Genomic DNA, 16353 nt, shown 5'->3' with positions numbered 1-16353 from the left:
ACCAAGAGGCCTTTAGTGAGCTTGGACGTTCTTGGCATGTTTCTGATGAGCTTTTTGAGAAGCTGCAAGAGATCACATGCCGTATGTATGTGCATTCTACCCGCACAACAGATGTGAACACCCTTCGTCACCAACTCTTCTGTGCCAGACGTGGGGAAGTAGAGTCTAGTCAACTCCCACCTTGTAAGGATTGCCTCTTCATGCATGCAATGCGTGCTAACTATCAGGCTGCAATATGGAGGCGGTCTCTGAAGACCCAACCCTCCGTGCCGGATCCAAAGGAGAGTGGGTGGACCACAGATGATGATGGGAAGCTGGCGATTGAGTGGATGAGTGGCTCACCAGCACCCGATGCAGTGTTGCAGTTGCTCACCTGCAAGTGCAAGAGGTCATGCAAACTGCCAGAGTGCACATGTCTCACCAATGGCCTGAAGTGCACAGATATGTGCAAACTGCAAACCTGCTCTAATCAACCCAGTGAGGAAGAACCCATTGTCGAGTTAACTGACTCAGATGATGGTGAGGGTGACTGAGTCCTAGATTGAGGGTGTGGACCTAATATTTCCCGATATTTACATGTAATGTGTGTTTTGAAGTACTGGTAATAAGAAAAATTAAACAAAACTATTTTACATGCCACAACATTGTTTGCCTGTATCATATGTAGTTTCATCATAATTATTGTGGCCTAGTGGCCTAGGTTGATTACATACAAACTAAGGGACAATTATTTAGTTAAATGTAACTTAATATTGTATTTGAAGAAAAAAACACTAAATATTATTATTTGAAACTGCAAATTTCGCAAAAGTAGACTATATATCCTTCTAAAATTGATAATGTGAACTGTTCCAGTACATAGGATGCCATTAAAAGTATTTATTGGTGGGTTTATTTCAATGGAGACAAGATAATAGTAGAATTCATCTTTCCGCGTTAGCCAGATAGGGGTCTCTCTGTTCAAGAGGTAATAACCACTAATAAACTGCCACTCTGAAAGGGTTATCACATCAAAACATAATCTAGGGATGTATAACAATTAAAAAATAGCAACTAGAATTTGCCCACCCAGATGGTACCGATATGTGAAATTTCAGGTCTGGGCCCATGGACTATCTCCCCCAACCTCCACATCGCTCAGCTGATTCATGACATCACTGATAAACGATTTACAGAACCACCCCTACTGCATTTCTCTGTCTCTCACTGGCATACAGTATGGTGATGCCCACAGTGACAGATGAGGAGAGGGGTCCAACAACCACACCTGCTTCAGTGGCCTTTGGGTCAGAACCAGCAGTGTTTGATAAAGCCAACCATAATGTTGAAAACTAGACTCCATACTATTGTTACTATTCCTGTGACACTGAGCACACTAGTGGCCAGTTCTGTGATGTGACACCTCTGCTCTAACTACAGCCAGCTTCCAGGGGCAATCCAGATGTTTTTTTCTACTTTCGAGAGGTATCCTGTCGTCCATTTTTATATACAGTAATAGCTGTACAGCTGTGATGCATATCCGCAAAATCCTGATATGAAACATTTATACCATTAAATATATAGTACTACTACTAATAGTACTGTCAAGAACTGACATCGACAAGCCCTAATGTGGCAGATTGACAGCTGTGTTGGGAAGGAAACCATGGTGACATCAGTGCATGTCTCTTACAGGTCATAACCATAAGCATCACAAATCAATAATGATAATATCTAAAACACCAGAGTATCATTTGAATAATAGACCAACACACAATGAGCTAATTGGTCTTTCAATCTACTCCACACAGATGCTTGGGAAGCCAATGTCCCTGCAGGACAGTTTAAAATAATTTCCGTGGAAGCAAGACCATGTTAGACTACAACTTCAACTTGTGGAAAGCAGTTAGGGAGACATGGAGGAAGGAAGGGCGTTGGGAAGCAGAGGAACAGAGAGAGAAGCAGCCCTTCATTGGCTTGTGTGTGTCTGTCTGTGTGTGCTCAGCAGCTGCAGGTCTGCACGGTCAACTGTGAGGAAGAGCCTTTATCTTTGACCGTCAATACCCTACTGTTATCTAAAAGCTTCCTCAGCCTACTCACAAGTAATCATTGAACTTCCCACAATCACACACAGAGAGGGTTCAAAATAAGTCTAATGGATGTTAACTTAAGCAGCACAGGGCAAAGACTGCAGCAGGAATTAGATGGATCAGATGTTTTTGGTCTCAGGTTGGGCAGCTAATATACAGTCCTGCTCACCATTATTGGCACCCCTTAATTTTTTGCATAACCTGTACAATATCTTCAGAAATAAACAGAAATGTACCAAATTTATATCATCAGGATCTTTTAATTGGAGGCCCAAAGTAATTTAACAAAGAAAATATGTGCAGCAATAACGGCACCCCTCTTTAATATTTGGTTGCACACCCTTTGGCAGTGATGCCTCCAAACGTTTATTGTAGCCATCTATAAGCTTCTTGCAATTCTCAGCTGGTATTTTCTGCCACTCGTCCTTTGCAATTTGCTCTAGCTCTTGAACGTTTGCAGGGTTCTTTTCCCCAATAGCAGATTTCAGCTCACCCCAAAGATCGGATTGAGATCAGGCCTCATTGCTGGCCATTTAAAAACAGTCAATTTTTTCCTTTTCAACCATTCCTGTGTGCTTTGGCTCTTTGTCTTGCTGGAGGACCCATGATCTGTAGCATAACCAAGTTTTCTTACACTGGGTAGGACATTTCGCTCTAAAATCTCTTGATAATTCTCAGATTTTATGATTCCTGTGATACGGTCAAGGCCTCCAGTGCCATATGCAGCAAAGCAGCCCCACAGCATTATGGATCCTCCAACATGCTTAACTGTTGGTAGGGGGTTCTTTTCCTTGTACACTTCATTGTGCCGTCTGTAAACAAACTGTTGGTGTGCATTGCCAAAAGGCTTTATTTTTGTTTCATCTGTCCACAGACCATTTTCCTAGAAGGACTGCGGTTTGTCCAGGTACTTTTTGGCAAAGATCAGTCGTTCCTTTTCCCTCAGCAATGGTGTCTTCCTTGGCCTTCGCCCATAAAGCCTCGTTTGGTTTAGTGTGCCCAGACTAGGTTGGCCTTCAGGTCTTTGGATGTTTGAAGTGGTGTTTTTCAGCCATTCGCACCAACCTTCGAAGACTTCTCTACTCAATTTTTCTCCTCCCCCCACGTCCAGGGAGGTTCTTGACAGTTCCATGCTTGGCAAACTTTTTAATAACATTACGCACTGTTGAAACAGGGATGCCAAAGTCTTTAGAATGGCCTTATACCCTTTGGAGGTCTTGTGTATGCTAATAATAGCCGTTCTGATGTCCTCAGGCAGCTCCTTTGTCTTCACAATGTGACAAAGGAACAGGGAATAACAGGTGGCATTTTAAAACACGGAAGTCATCATTCATTGGCTAATTCATGTCACATGGGCACAGAAAATGTATCACAGGTGATTTTCATTTGTGATTTACCACAGGTGAGTCATAATGTGTTTCCATACTGATTTACAGCAAAGGGTAAATATCAGTGACACAGCAAGCTTTAAGTTTTTCTATTTTCCCCCCCATTGTTTATTGTTTTGAATTGTTGTTTATCACTTGCTCTTTAGTATCAAACACAAATTCTCTATAGAAAAAAGTTGTTTCACTTGATTAATTTTTTTCAGGAGATATTCCACATTATGTACTTAAACTTCTTGGGTGCCAATAATGGTGAGCAGGACTGTAACTCCCGGCAGTGAACACCATGTGACAGTTTACCTTGGGAAGGGAAGACAAAAGGCTGAAGACCCCGGCCGTGTGGGAACACTTTAAATTGAGTGATGACAAGACAAAGGCAGTGTTCCAAACATGTAGTTAGAAACTGGCCTTTCTCAGTGAAACTGTTTAAATTTTACACGTGATCAAAACACACACTTTCCACAAGAGCTAGGACAATACACTCACCTCCCGATTATTGAGTTCTGATTTATCATATATTGTGATTCTACAAGTTCGGCAATTCAAAATTACAATTTATGCCAATTTCAGATTACTACTTTAACATAAGGCCACATCTCATTTTTCTGCTCAGCAATTGCATGGTGACTAACGCGTTCCTGGGAAATTGGGGACCTCAGGTAGGACTTAACCAGATCAGAAATACTTAATTACTACAGCTAGGAGAAGCTCCTATCTGCTTCAGCTACAGTCTCTTTTTATAATATTTTTAAAGTAATAATAGAGAGAAGAGGGAGAGTGGTACACTTGCCAGAGCTTACAGGCTAGCCCGCTAGTTCCCAGGCTAATTGCTTGCTGTTAGTTGTTATTACAGTAGCTCAGTATAAATAGTTAAAAAGCAATTCAGGCATTACTGTGGTAATAACTAAAAACTCTGAAAGAATTCCAATACTTATGCAAGTTGATTTTCCGTCGCCCATACTATCCACAGCTTTAGAATGAGAGAATTCTTTAAAACGAATGTCTTTATTAGCTGGAAGTGCATTCATTTGTCAACAAAGCTTTAAAAATGCACACATTTAATTACTGCCAAAGCTCCATAACCCAAAAAATCGTTCCTCACAATATGGACACTGAGTGACACTATTTACTCACCAGCTGGAACTCCCTGCGGCGGTCATATGCATTCTGGATGCCCTGGTCAGCCCACAGGGCAGAGATGGATGGCAAGTAGTGCTGAAAAATTTTGGCCTCCACCATGCCATGGCCGTGAGACATCGCTGACCGGGTGTCAAAGGCCATCATGGTGTCACCGTGCCTCCGGTTAGATGGGTTGCCCCATGGGATGTGTAGCTTCTCTCTAGCATCCACCAACACTCGGATACCTGTAGGGGGAGAGAAAACAGCATTAGGGTTTTGTTCTTGTTCAAGATAATACATTACTGCCTAGTGCCTACATTTCTTAAAACAGTGATCATATGGTGTGGATATGTGAAATAGGAACTCTGTGTTTACGAACATTCCCATGATTCTGTGTATCTGCTGGTGGACTTACATGAGGGTGAATATACCAGATATTTACACAATTCTAGCAATTCAATGGACATTGTGACATGTACATTTGACCACCTTGACCAGTCGAGGCAGATGGCTTCCCACACTGAGGCTGATTCTACAGTTGTTTTCTCTGCACTCTCTTTAAGTGTTTGCTGTGGGAACTTTGGGGTTGCTCTATAATATTTTCAGTTCTCCACCTTACAATATAAAGTGCTTTAAGACAATGTATGTTGGGATTTTGTGCTATACAAATAAACCTGAATTGAAATAGAAGCGTGCAGAGAGGCCAAATAGTATACATGCTTGTTAATTGATAAACAAATCAATGCATATAAAATAAAAAGGATCACACCACTGTCAACAATGAAAGTCAACCTAATTTTAATGTATGTGGTGTTACTTGTGACAATGATTTACGTAAAAGAACCTGAGCAATCAAATACAACTATCACAGTCACTTAAACTAAAATGTTGGTTGAGAGTAAAAAGAGACACAAATGCAAAAAGCGAAACACATTGATCAGAGGTTACCAGGACACGTACAGTCCTTGAAGTCTACTTTGTGTATATTTGATTTGCTTTAGGGTTTATGAGATACGTTTTTAAATGTTTTGTTGACCTGACAAACGTAACGTGACATTCACATACAGGATATTGTGGTTGCTTTAACCATGATATCCTTTCAATTAATTGCTATTCTTACAAATAAAAATACTTATACTAAGACTAATATACTTAAAGTTTGGAATGATTCCCTGAATCATAGATTTTGTGCTTAAGCATGAAAATAATGGATAGATCAATTAATAAAAGAAAATACCATTAGCCTTAAAGATAATTAAGAATTTTGGTGATCCTACATGTCAACAAAGAAAACGTAGAATCAAGTTTGATAAGAAAAATGCTGGCCTTTCTCAAAACATAATTTTTCCTGAGAAAGAGGTGTTACAATCAGGCTCCACTGGAATGTATCATCTTTACCTCTACTACAAACTGTGTTCAGCCACTGTTGACAATACACCACTGTTCACACACATACACACACTTTAACGTGTAGTCAGATACACATAGCGTAAACACACAAACATAACACATAGTTCTTCTCCTGCTTCTCAACCTCAGAATGTTTCATACTCCTTAAAAAGGGAGTCTGGCATAGCGGACAGATAACAGGTTTTCAAACCTCTGGCTTCATGAATCACTTCATTATATTGGTTCTGAGACTCCCTCACACACACACAGCGGACAGATTAGACTAGAGGTTTTCATGCCTTTCTCACAGTTTTCTATGACCTCACTTCACTTCACCAGGGTTTCCCCCAGAAAACTTGCTAAGCCTGGTGGTAGGATGGCTAGAAGGCACCCGCGGGGGGGGGGGGTGTTGAGTCGGATTTTGAGCTGGACACCATTGTTTCTTATACTCTAAACATGTTGCACTTTGTTTAATATGCACACCTAACTTTTTTATTTTGAAAAGAGGTTAAATAGATGCTTTGATATCTTTTTGAGTTGCACTGCTGACTTAACTTATAAGCCCTCTTTTTTATTTATTTTTATCACGTTGGAGTTGCTAGTTTAAACCTACAGTTTTGCACTTTAATATTTGAGCCTTTGTTTACATTTTGTTTTGTGCTGCATTAACATAGCAGTCAGGCCTCTTATTTCAGAAACAATGAACCGTAACAGTTTGGTTACCAATAAAAGGTAAGCCTACTACTTCTTTGCTTTCAGCCAGCTACTCAAACAGACAAGCAACAAAATAACAAACAAACAAAATACACAGGCAAGTGTCGGCCTACTTTGAAATAAATTAAACACAGAACTTTGTAGGGCTATTTGAGTCCTCCTCATATTTGTGGAAAATGTATGAAATAAGAAGTACCCTATTTTTAAATAAATAAAACCAAATAGCTGCAGCCTAATCGTGTAACGGACTAGGTTTATGTTTGGTTTTGACTTATGTTCAGTAAAACACTGTGTTGAAGGAGCGTTCTGATGTCTGACGGTCAGTGAAGGTGACGTATGTTCAGTAAAACACTGTGTTGAAGGAGCGTTCTGATGTCCGAGGGTCAGTGAATGGGTCTGGGTGGGACATGTGACTGTTTGGACCAATAGGATGGTTGCTTGGGGATCGGGGCCATGTCTGTGATCGGGGCTCAATGAGGAAGTGAAGTGTTGTTGATGTGCGCGAGTGACGGATTTTTTTTTTTTTTTTAAATAAAAAAAAACAATCGACGCTTAGCCTGGCGGGGGGGAAGCCTGGCGGCCCGCCAGGCCTATACAGCACTGGGGGAAACCCTGCTTCACACACACATAAAATAAGCGCACACGCGAGGCAATATGCTCATGAACTCTAGTAACCTACACCGCTTGCACGTCATCACGCAACGCCAGGAGGAGGACCAAACGACGCCAGGAGGACGACCCGACGAGATCCGACCAATCCCAATCCAAGAAGAACCTCTGTCAAGCCCAGTATCGATATATAAGCTTTGTACGCACTCTGACTAAACGCCATTTTTCCTGAGCAGGACTGATGGCCCATGCATGGACCCATGCATGCTCATTTGCTAGACACCGCAGTTTCCTGACCTGTGACCTCTGAATAAACTTGCTTAATTTTAACTTGAGAACGACGCCTCCTGCCTTTGATTTCCACCCGCAACACCACTATTGTAATATATTAAACATACAAATGTAGGATCCTTCACATTCCATTTTACAACTAAAGTGTGGCTCATTGGATCTTCCCCACCTGGTAAATGTCCATGACTGTAAAACTCCATTTCTCCAGTCTTTCAGTTATAAATATCAATACTCTACTGATAACATCATAGGTTATTCTTTCAGACTTTGATAAAGCCCAGAGCCACTAGAGACATTGTACAAATGGCAGAGCAGTGTTTCCCAGGATGCAGAACTTTTTTTATGCAACTTTATGGGACTGTCCCTTTAGGCCTCAGTGAGAGGCTCTTGTGAACTTGCACACAGACAGCACACACCACAGACTGAGCTTAAGCTTATTAAGCTAGTGTTTCATTTTAATGCAAACACCTGAGGGTCCAAGCAACAAATGCAGACTTCGTTGGAGCCTCCAACTTGTGCTGTTCATGCAGAAATATCCAACAGTTTACATTTTCAAGTCTTCTGAATGAGTAGTTGGTGCCTTGCAGCAAAGTTGCCACTTTATAAGAAATGCACATGGATACATGTATCCATTAAAAAACACATTCTGATTCTACAGGCTTGACCAAGACGGATCAGCTCTAGTGGAAATACCCTGACAAGTAATATTCTTACTAGGGCTGCACGATATTTAACGAAAATGTATCGTCAACGCGATACATGCGCAATACACGTATTGTAGAAGTTGATCTTGAACTGAGATAAACAGTCTTCCATGTGCCATCCATTCATGCTCTGCATGTCAATATATTTGTAGAGCACTGCTACCCTAGATAATAAATGAGCTCCTCCCAACTAAATTATATGTGAACATTTATTGTGATCACGTTTGTCCAGAGTCAAATTTATCACTATTAGCAGATGTTTCTATAAAATAATTGCTGGAGGAGATGGCGGGGCGTGCACAGCTTGGCTCTATGGGGTTGGTGCAGTGCGTAGCGTGAATAATAGAGACACAAAGAGCAGCAATCACTTCCTGACAGATCCTCTAAAAACTGTAAAACACAACTTTTCCCAGTCCAAACACACATGAAGAGACCCTGTGTGGAGCTGTGCATGGCTCCCTGGGTGTCTGGCCCGGCCTTGGTGGTGCTGTGACCAGGCTGTTCGCCTTCTACCTCGGGCTGTGGAGCTGTCTGTGGTCCCTGTGTCTGTAGCAAAGTGGAATTTATTCAACCAAACAATGTAGGGCTGCTCAATTAATCGAAATATAATCGTGATTACGATTATTGGGTCAAACGATCTCCAAACTACTATAATCGCGTTGAAACGATTATTTGGCATTTTTTTCTAAAGAGACACGCATGCGCAATTCAGTCCCTCCCCCAAAGCATTCAGCGCAGTCCCGCTGACCGGCACTCACTCTTAAGCAGCTGTGAAGTGAAGGAGGCGAGTTGTGTGTGTGGTGACCGGAGGTATTTAAAAAACAGCGCGAGTGGAAAACGGCAGAGTGAGGGCAGCCCCGTCTGATCGACTCTTCGAATCCGACGAGCAGCACCACCACACAGTGTAGCGGCCGCGCCGCACAGCTTCTATTCTCCAGCGCGCAGCCGCCGGCTGTTCTCACCGGACCCTCGCGGGTCAGCTCGCGATTCTCCGCTTGTTGTTGTATGGAACCCGTTCAATGTCGGGGTTCGGGGGTAAATGATGATGGTCCTCATAGCCCCCCCCCCACCCCTCTTTCTCTCTCTCTCTCTGTGTGCTTGTAGTGGGGGGGGGGCAGATGGGGACATTTAATAATGAGAGGAAATTTCAAAGTTCTCAGTTACAAAGTGTTTTTATGGAGAATGTTGCCATCATTAAGGGTTTGAATAACAAGGCACCGATATCCTGCATGGTTTCATGGAGGAATAAGACAAGCAGCCGTAATCGGTGTTTACCGGAACCGGAAGAGACTGGTACTTCCGGTTAGTCATAAAAAAAAAATAAGGGCACATATTAATAATCATTTGAATAATCGTGATTTAGTTTTTGTCCAAAATAATCGTGATTATGAATTTTTCCATAATCGAGTAGCCCTAAAACAATGTCATTGGAATAGAAATAATGCTTTAAATTATTTTTTTTGTGTCTGCATAGGCCACTTACTGTAGAGAGTCTTTGTTAGCAGTGAAACCAAAAGAAAGACTTAACTTCGTATACTTAAGCATTTGTTTATTTATCGCAAGCCATATCGTCATCGCAATATTCAAAAAACTTTATAGCATATCGCATGTTTTCCAAATATGGTGCAGTCCTAATTCCCACCAGGTCAAGTGAAAATCATCGTCATATGTGTTGTTGAGTTATAGTTTGTGTGTTTGATTTAACTGTAGGTAACAGCCTTTTCAAGGCAGGAGTGTTGCTTTTATTCCTCTTCGTTGTTCTTGATAAAAAGGTACAACAGTCGGCAGCAGCTAGTTTCCAACTAAATCATATTTGTGGATAGGGACAGACGGTGTGGTGACACAGACAGTGACAATGTTGTGTTACACGCCAAACCTCTGGATATGGAACACTGGCACAAGGTCAACCTCAGGGGCGGCACTACAGATGTAACTGGTTGCACTTTAAAACAAGGAAGAATTCAAAAGAACAATCATTGCTGCCACAAATCGGATTCCGTGAAACAACAACACAATTTAATTTCAGTTGAGCACAAGCTACTGACGGCAGCCGTCTACTGAGCAAAGATGAGGTGCTGAGTTTACCTTAATGCTCTGTGAACTCTGTTTCACCCTTTCACAGCAGCCTGCTCTGACAGTGTGTTCTGTTTAATCCAGCTTTCTGCAGTGTGTCCGTGTGTGCGTGTGTGGACAGCTCAAGGGTGAGTATGTTGTGTCTGTCTACATATCTTTAGTTCCTGTGGTGAGAAGCAGCTTTCATGCACTTTTCCGCCTCGCCTCGGGAAACAACACAGACACCGTAAAACTGACTTTGGTTTTTTTTAGTTGGGGACAGAAAATAAGACACCAAAACAAACCTGTACTTTAAACTGACATGTAGAGTACATGAAGGACATTAAACTCAGAGCTCTCCAGAGATATTCAGAGTATGATGGTGCTGTTCCCCAATGGGAGGGTGCAAACCGGGGGGGAGGCCCCTGGTTGCAGTTTGAATATTTGTATACAAATATATAAGAAGAAGCAGGCCAATTATCAAGTCAACAATGGTGAAGTTACAGTCAATGTTTAAAAAAAGTTTTTTTAAGGATAATTTTCATACAGACATGAGGCCTCTATCAGTATAGGTTGGTGTATTTGTCTCCCTATTTCACCAGTTATGCACATGTGTAAATGTGTTTCTGGGTATGTGAATGAGTAAAACACGTCAATACAGACGTCAGTGAGTAAGAATCAATTATCAGCTATAAATAGAGAGTGCAGTTCCCTACATTGTGTGCCTGACTGTTTACTCGTGTCATTGGTCCATTGAATTGCAGGCGAGAACATAACTGGCAAGCTAAGAGTAGGGAAGGGGTTGTCTTAGTTTCTTCTCCTTTGTGTTTAAATCTGTGATCATACCTGGTATTAGCATATGTTAGGGTTAGGGTTCCAATCATAAGACAGCATTAAGTTTGTCTGTAAAGTTGTCCTGAATGTGTCTCCTGTGACCACTTATGATCAGATTGAACTCTCCCACTCTAAATATAAATACAAACATAAGTCATATCCAGTTTATCAGGTCTGAGTTTACACAGAGAGAGAGAGAGAGTCATTATCTGTCAATGTTGATATTGTTGACACAAACAAATCAGCATATGGGCATTGGGAAGCACAGAAATAGGTTGGGTTCATAATGAAACTGTAGTGGGTCAGACAGCTGAGTAGGTGGTCCTTCATACGTGGCCCAGGACTGAGTTGCATTCAGAGGGAAAAAAATAATTTGGCCATATGCGTCCGATACCCCCTCCGAATGTGGTCCGAGTGATCAGATCTCGGGAAACTTTAGGGTGTGTACAAACATGAATTTGAGCTGACCACTTGTGAACAGATCCCACAAGACAGATGTTAATACCAGGTCTGTGACTAGGGATGCACCGATCCGCTTTTTTCACCTCCGATACCGATATCTGAGGTTTAGTATCGGCCGATACCGATCCGATACTTATTAAACAGTCGGATTCCCCTGGTCCGCACCAGTTCTGAGTCAGCTGCTAGGCGCCAGCCGAGGCGCACCGCCGGAGGGGCCCCCCCGCGCGACCGGAGGGGGCCCCTCGGACCGGAGGGTTCCCCCAGCGGGCGACGTAGCTGAGGTGATCCCCGAGAAGGGCCCGACAGGCGTCCAGAGTCGTCGCCGGTGCGGAAGGCGGGCCGTCGTAGGGGACCGGGTACGGCAATCGGCAGCAACTCTGGACGCGTGTCGGGCCCTTCTCGGGGATCACCTCAGCTACGTCGCCCGCTGGGGGCCCCTCGGGCGGACACCACCCCGCGGTCCCAAGAAAATGAGAAAAAGCCCGCCGCACCAGCGACGCCGTGAGGCGCCACCGGACCCCCCCCCCCCAGTGTGCTGTTAAACTCATAAGTGACACGGGGGAGCTGATCCTTTCGCTCGCTGCATTTTGTAAACACGGCGTGTTGCTTGCGTATGACGTCACTCACAGCGCACAGCATAGAATTACACTGAATAGATCCGCCGATATGGATCGGCCCATTGTCACCGATACCCGATCTAGAAATTTCTTCAATATCGGTACCGATACCGATACAAATATCGGATCGGTGCATCCCTATCTGTGACGTGCAGTCTAATCGGTCAGCCAGCAGCAGTGCGTCCTGGACACAGACACCTGTTGCTTCTACCATCCAGTGTCAGTGAATTATCAACGTACTACAGCATCGATAATAATCATTAACAGATCAGTGATGAAAACTTTCAGCTGCTGTTCGGCTTCATAACATTAGTTGTAATTAATCAAACTTAGCTAGTGTCAGTTTGTATGTCTCTGCATGTCACTGTGGAACTCGTCACATCATTGTCAGGAGTGAAACCTTTAATATATATATCATAAATGGAATTTCAGTGTTTCACCTTGGAGTTTTTTTGCATTGGGTTCAGCTAGTCTGACTCTCCTGGCGTGCATGCACTGGTTACAATCAATCACACAGACCTTTATCATAACAATGTGAATTAATATTTTTGTGCTTATTGATGAGTTGGGTAGCTTCTTCTGCAACAATGAAGTTAAAGGGCACACTGAGTTATAATCACATTATAAACATGTGTGATAATCTGTGAGAAGAACTTTCCTCTCTGACAATCACGGCTTTTTAGATATTGATGGATTGTGTCGGATTACGAATAGAGATCTTTACGGCCACTTTAACCATGATGTTCTGCCTGCACATCTCGTGTTTGACAGGTGAACTGTGCGACTTTTTAAATGTGTTTATGGATAATTTGTGCCTCAAATTATAGCGATAATCAAACAAACCTAAAAGTAATGCCTTCAGTACAGTACATATCCAAAAAACTTCTGATCATTGTTAATTGCTGAAGAGCAATGTGAGTGAAGGCCAGTGGGCGAGAGGGGACATTCCGTCAGGATACTCGGGCTCAGAAAAAGACAACAGGCCTAATGTGTGTCCGTCCTAATCCTACAGCAGTGGCAGCAACAATTTTGCAGCGAGCCGCTGCTACAGAGGGCTGGCTGTCTTCAGGACTGTGTATGTTGAGCTGCTAGCTACTGTCAACTCTGCCAAAGGGGTGTAATGAACATTCACTAATTCAAAATTTTTACCCATAGCCTCCTGTTTTTACTAGACAAGTGTAAATATGAGGAATGCTGATATTTCCTTACATATAAAGTGTTCTGAAATCAATTTTACAAGATATTTTAACTGTAAAGTTGTTGAAAATGCAAAAGCAATGTTGTGAACAAAGCAGGTCCTTGTTATTCGAAACAATAAAAGCACACAGAAATCTACAGACCCGCTCTACATCCTGAGCTGAAGCCACCCATTAATAATCAGTACAAGAGACCAGGGATTACAAACAGAAAATATGATTTTCTTATCAAGATCTAATTTAGATATATTCATTTCTATCACTAACAGTGAATTGATAGTATCAATAAGGTACCAAACAGAAAAATTATCAAATGGTGGAAACAATAAAACCCTTATTAATAAAGCTCAGTGAACATAACAAGTGTCAGATTAGAATTTTTAGTCCATCATCCCTCACCGATAAAAATGATAACAACTTAGATTAGTTGTCATCAATAAAAACAGGTCAAGAAATTTTCAGTAGGACAACCTTCACTTGGGAGGCCAGACAGGAGCCTCTCCAGAGTGGCAGACAAAGGACTGTCACACTGTGAGAAAGATCACTCTCTGGTCTGGCCAAACCAAAGGATCCTCTGGTCATGTATGGAGGACATAGACATGACACTTGGAAATTGGTTGTGCTTCGGAAAGTTTCTCCGTCTCCACACAGGATCTCTGGTGCTCCAACTGAGTGAACATCAGGTTTTCCGTCACCTTTTCATGGAGTTTGTCCTCTCTTGAATCTCAACTCAGAGCTCTGCAGGCAGCTCCACGGACCTCAGGGTTCCGTTTGTGCTCTGACTTACACTATCAGACCAAAATCATGCCCAGTCAACTGAATTTATCATTGGTGGATCAGTGACACAATCATGGTGGATGATCTCAGCACTACAAATCCAGAATTGTCATTCACATCGTTTTACTTTTTATAGACAAAAATATACACAAAATTATGTATAATCTGCGTGTGTAAACAGTGCGTCAGATCAACACTCATCTGCAGCGTCACAACTAGGGTTGTGACACTTTTTTTGCTAAAGTTAGCCTATAACAGGGAACTTAAATGTAGTTGAAAACAAGAATAGGCAAGCATAGCTCAGCTGGACCCTGGATGCAGCTAGTTGGGAACATTGTCTGCCAGAAACGTAAACATATGGCTTTCTTTTGTTTTTGAAAGTGTTTTTCATTACCCAGCATATTGATTACTTGTTACACTGCAGCCATGTTCATTTTAATATTTAGTTTATTTGTTAACAGTAGGCTAACTTTTAACGGCAGTACTTTTAACAGTAGGAGGTATGTACTGTATGTCCACACAAAAGTACACCGTCACCTCGATTACTCTTGGCTGTTGGGGTCCATCAAAAAAGTCATAGGGAATACATTTAGTATTTTATTCAACATTCATGTTTTTTGCTGTTCAATAAAAGAATCCATTTAAGCTCTACTCACAAATGGATAAGTCAAAATTGAATTTTTTTAAATTTGTATTAGAAATGTTTGCATGCATGTCTGCTTATGACAAAACAAAATGTTTATATTTATGTTTGTATATGACATGGTTAAATATAGTAAGTATAAATAACCCCAAAAAGTCCAGGTTATTCCCGTTAATACCCAAGGAAAGTTTCCAAATTTGAATATTATCGGAATTTTGCAACCCTGGTCCCACCATGTAAACCCCCCGCCCCCACACACACACACCTTGACTGATGTAACTTTTATCCTGAAATGACACCGAAACAAGTAGTTTCCTTTTTACTTTAACCACGTCAAGCATCAGTTACTTCCCCCTGACTGACGCTGAGCAAGCCTTTCCAGCCGGACTCATCACACTTCCCTGTTCAAACTTATCCACAGTTCACATGTGAAAATCGGATTTGTTGTCACTTGCATAATATAATACACATATAAAAACATACTAAAGACAGAAGAAAAGATTAAGAAAAAAGTTAATAACATTATAGCAATAATAACCTTGAAAGAAATTAAAAGTGCTGGTACAAAAAGTGCTTAACAGTAAAACATGCCTATGGCCCAGTTATGCTACAGTACAGTGGACCTTCAGAGATGTCCTCTCATGCCAAACTCCAGGTTTTACTAGGTGACTTGTAAACAGTGCCTCTGATCATCTTTGAGGTAAAAACTTCAAAATGTCCACACATTTGAAAGAAGCACCATATAAACCATAAGACTATTCATAAAAACCAGAGGCTCCACAGGTTACCTCTCCTGCATGGCTACTCACAGTAAACTGAATAATAGCGGGGGAGGAAATGGTGCCAGTGCTTGGTTCAAACTTACTGTAGCCAATAGGGATGGGCATTCGATTAAATTGTCTTAATCGATCGTCGGGAGAGTTAATGACGAATTTTCGATTAATCATTAATATTTTTATATTAAAATTCACTATTTATAGACTTTTAAAATGCAGTGAAAATAGAAAAAACACAGCGCGTTTCCTCATTGAGGTCTTTATTACAAGATGAACAACTCTTGTGGCAGTTAAACGGATCCCTTCAATGGTTACACTTGAAAATATGCGCTGCTGTACTCTTCAGCCCCGCTGAGAGCTAGCTCGATCTGACGCTTCTCGACCTCTCAGTCCGGTGGTTGTCGCGTCCTCACTCCCGGAACCCCTCCACCAGACCCGGCTTTGTCCGGATCCGAAGGGGCTTGCTTTGGAGCTAGCCTCCGCTAGCTCCGGATGCTAGCTGCGGAGCTCGGCTTCATGTCCGCACACAGACCCTCAGTCTACGGGGAAGGGAACCCGGAGAGACCCGGGTCTGGGTGAGGTTCCGGGATTGATGACATGACAACAACCGGACTGAGAGGTCGAGAACCGTCAAATCCATCTAGCTCCCAGCGGCCAGCCGCCGGTTCCTCAGCGGCGGCTTGTCGAGTATAGCTCCGGGCTGCTTCCTACAGCTG

General features: G+C 42.2%; 1 protein-coding gene across 1 annotated transcript in view; it reads right to left on the bottom strand.

The window, feature by feature from the left end:
- Nucleotides 1-16353, bottom strand: part of gna13b (guanine nucleotide binding protein (G protein), alpha 13b) — a 30984-nt gene that overhangs the window by 10412 nt on the left and 4219 nt on the right. The window contains exon 2 of the mRNA XM_061090904.1: nt 4589-4818. Within this exon, the coding sequence (XP_060946887.1) occupies nt 4589-4818 (230 nt within the window). The remainder of the gene's footprint in view (nt 1-4588; nt 4819-16353) is intronic.

This window comes from Limanda limanda, chromosome 17 (genome assembly GCF_963576545.1).
Source record: "Limanda limanda chromosome 17, fLimLim1.1, whole genome shotgun sequence".
NCBI lineage: Eukaryota > Metazoa > Chordata > Actinopteri > Pleuronectiformes > Pleuronectidae > Limanda > Limanda limanda.
This window is presented reverse-complemented; position numbering and strand designations above follow the sequence as displayed.